This window comes from Capsicum annuum, chromosome 9 (assembly GCF_002878395.1).
Source record: "Capsicum annuum cultivar UCD-10X-F1 chromosome 9, UCD10Xv1.1, whole genome shotgun sequence".
NCBI lineage: Eukaryota > Viridiplantae > Streptophyta > Magnoliopsida > Solanales > Solanaceae > Capsicum > Capsicum annuum.
In genome coordinates this window covers 19158973-19162331 of record NC_061119.1, presented here as the reverse complement: position 1 = coordinate 19162331, position 3359 = coordinate 19158973, and the positions used below count along the sequence as shown (strand labels likewise).

At 38.8% G+C, this 3359-nt stretch overlaps 1 protein-coding gene across 1 annotated transcript; it reads left to right on the top strand.

Annotated features, from left to right (window-relative positions):
• Positions 1 to 2308: 2308 nt before the first annotated feature.
• LOC124887041 lies at positions 2309 to 2806 on the top strand. The gene has a single exon (XM_047396205.1). It carries the CDS (start codon positions 2309 to 2311, stop codon positions 2804 to 2806), a length of 498 nt encoding a protein of 165 aa, XP_047252161.1.
• The last annotated feature ends 553 nt before the right edge of the window (positions 2807 to 3359 follow it).

Sequence of the window (3359 nt, the reverse complement as noted above, 5' to 3'; positions counted from 1 at the left end):
GTTAAATGTCTAAATAGGTTGAGAAATATTTTGACAGAACTTCGACAAGGATAGTCTATTATTCCTACCTACCATAAGAATCTTGAACCGTTACTAACGTCTGTCAAATCCAACCACCCATAGTGAACATAACTCTAGTTTTCCTTATCATATTGATTTCAAACACTCAATTGAGAAGTAATTATTTGTTACCTTTCAAAAAAATCCATTCACAGAAAACTGATAACTATCAGTTGATTAACCCGCAGATAACTCGAATTCACACCATATTCCCTGTGGGATTCGACCCCAACCTAGTTGGGTTATATATTGACAATGATCACCTATATTCTCGTAAGAGAGGTGTAGTTTCAGCACTATCAAAAATGACATCGTTGCTAGGGAATACAATTGTAAATTGAAGTTGTGTGCGCTAATTGACTGTTAGTCAAGTTTCCTAGTTTTACGTTTATTTGTTGTTTTTGTTTGTTGTTGAAATTTTGTGATTCATGGAAAGAACTAGAAGTTCCAAAGAACCATTATTACCATTTAATCCAGAACAGCAACTAATCGGCAGAATGGCAGACCATCAGAAGGTTGATAGGTTAGCAGCCTTAGCTAGAGCTCAGGTGAATATGCAGAATGACAATCAAAAAGTATGATATCCAAATCCTGAGGATGATGACATGGAAGATAAGGAGTTTTTAAACCCTGGTAACCCAAGGCGTGCAGAGCAAATAGCTACACTCGTACAGTATAATGCTAACAGGAACTGTTTGTTTCAAGGAAGGCAAGATCACCAGCCGGTCCAGTATGACCTTAATGGAGATGATGATAGAATAGATGAAGCAGGTGCAACAGGTGCAATTATACCCCCACCGTTAGCACCTGGGGAAAAATTCAACATTACAAGTACTATGATTCAACTCCTCAATCTGAAGGGGTTGTTTGGTCTCCTTCCTAGGGATGGTTCGAACTAGCATCTAGTGAACTTTGTCACTATTTGTAAATATTTTGATAACCCAGGAGTGAGTTAGAATGCTATCTATTTGAGATTGTTTTCATTTTCTCTGTTTGGAAAGGCAACATTATGGCTTAATGAGTTGACACCCGATTCTATTACCAACTGGATGCAGTTGAAAGAAGCTTTCCTAGAAAGGTTCTTTCCACCTTCTAGGAGGGTACAGTAGAGGGATGAGATCAACAACTTTAGACAGCTCCTAACAGAAACCTTGCATAAAACCTGGGAGAGATTCAAAAAGAAGTTGATGAAGTTTCTGAACCACAACATGACGGACATACACTTGATGGAAACTTTGTATAGGGCTCTTAACTCTGTGACAAAACCAATTGTAGATAATGTTGCTGGTGGTTCATTTGGCGATCTTACATTCCCAGAGGCTTTCAAAATTTTTGAGAGAATGACCAAATAGAGTCGGGCATGGCATACCAAGGACTCTGTGGTAGCAAGCCCTACTATTTCTGTTGGTATGACTGTGGAACAACACAGAAGAGAAAAGGAGCTTTATCAATACATGGAGCACCTAAAAACGCAGATGGACTTGTTAACCAAGTATTTACTATTAGGTAAAACTGAGAAAGTGAAGGCTGTGGGATCGCAGAGCATAGTAGAGTCTGACTCAGAAGAAAAGGCAAACTATGTAAATAATCAGGGGGGTTTCCAAGGTAATAACCAAGGAAATCAAGGTCAGACTTATTATGACAAGGCTAGCTATAAGAACCTGGAGCAAGTTAATTGGAAGAGCAATAATGATTGGAGTGAGTTATACGTCCCTTCTGGAAAACATGAGGCTACTACAACAAATTCTGAAAAGATATCCTAGAGGACATGATGGCTAAATTTTTAAAAGGAGTGGAGGCTACCAACTCAGGGGTGACTACCATGAAGACCAATTTGTCCACCATGAGTCAGTTGGTAAATTCGCACTCCACTTCGATCAAACAACTGGAATAACAAATAAACCAACTCTCAGTATTATTAAACCAGAGAAAGAGTGGAACGTTACCTAGTGATATGATTCAAAATTCGTGAAATGATGGCTCATGTATGGAGATTACCAGTAGAAGTGGTAAGATATTACCTGGCCCTTCTATGGAAAAAGGTGGACTTGAAGATGTGGCTGAAGCAGATGACGAACTCGAAGAAAAATATCCAGTGGAGTCTGGGAAGATGGATGGTTCTGATGATGCTTCGGAAGAACAAAACGAGAAATAAAAGGAAGTATTGGTGAAAAATCTCCCAATACCACCACTTCCCTTTCCTCAAAGATTAAAGAAGAAGGTTAACGACATGAAATTTAGTAAATTCATGGCAATGTTGAAGCATTTAATGATAAATGTGCATTTGGTAGAGGAACTCGCGCAAATTCCAAGGTATGCTAAATTCATGAAGGACCTTGTGATGAAGAAAAGAGCAGTGAGATATGAACTAGAGGACAATCTCCACCATTGTAGTGCTATTTCTACACGATCCTTAGTACAGAAGAAGGTCGACCCTAGAGCATTCACTATTCTATGTACAATCGGGTCTCTCAATTTTGCTAAGGTTGTATGTGATCTGGAGGCGAGCATAAATCTGATGGCACTAGCCATGTATAAAAATCTAGGTTTGGGGGATCCTACCCCGATAAACATGCGGTTGGTCATGGCGGATAGGTCTGTAAAGCGGCCAGTAAGAATATTACATGATTTATTGGTAAAGGTGGCTGACTTTATACTTCATGCTAATTTTGTAGTCCTAGACTTTGAGATGGATCTTAAAGTACCATCATTTTGGGTAGACCATTACTTGCCACTGGGAGAGTAGTAGTGGACATAGAGCTGAATGAGCTCAAGTTTAGGTTTAATGACAAAGAAGAAAGAATCGAAATACACTCATCCATGACACAGAAAAAAGAGATGTCTTCTCAATCGTGGATGTGTTTTATGAAGATGGGAAAGAGGTAGCATCATGGTGTCTTGATAAAGTATGAGTAGTCAAGATAACCTTGTCGTGCCGCTACATTAAATAAGGCGTTATTGGGAGGCAACCCAAAATTTTTATGTTTAAACACAAGTTGTTTAAATTTATTTAGATAGGAAGCATAATGAACTGAAGAGGTATGTAGGTGTCTAGGTAAAAATTAATGAAGTCTGCCAAAAGACCCTGACGACAGATGTGATGAGTTATCACAATTGTGATAAGCCGTCAGATATGCCATCAGAAAATAAAAAAGAAGTCAACATCCTCCCTAAGGTTGATGACATCTGCGATGACTTATTAGATATCTGATAAGCCATCAGGTAATCTTCGTTCCAAATACTAAAAAATTCAAACCGGCCTATAGTCAAACCTTTTCACCTTCCCGCGTATCTCCTTT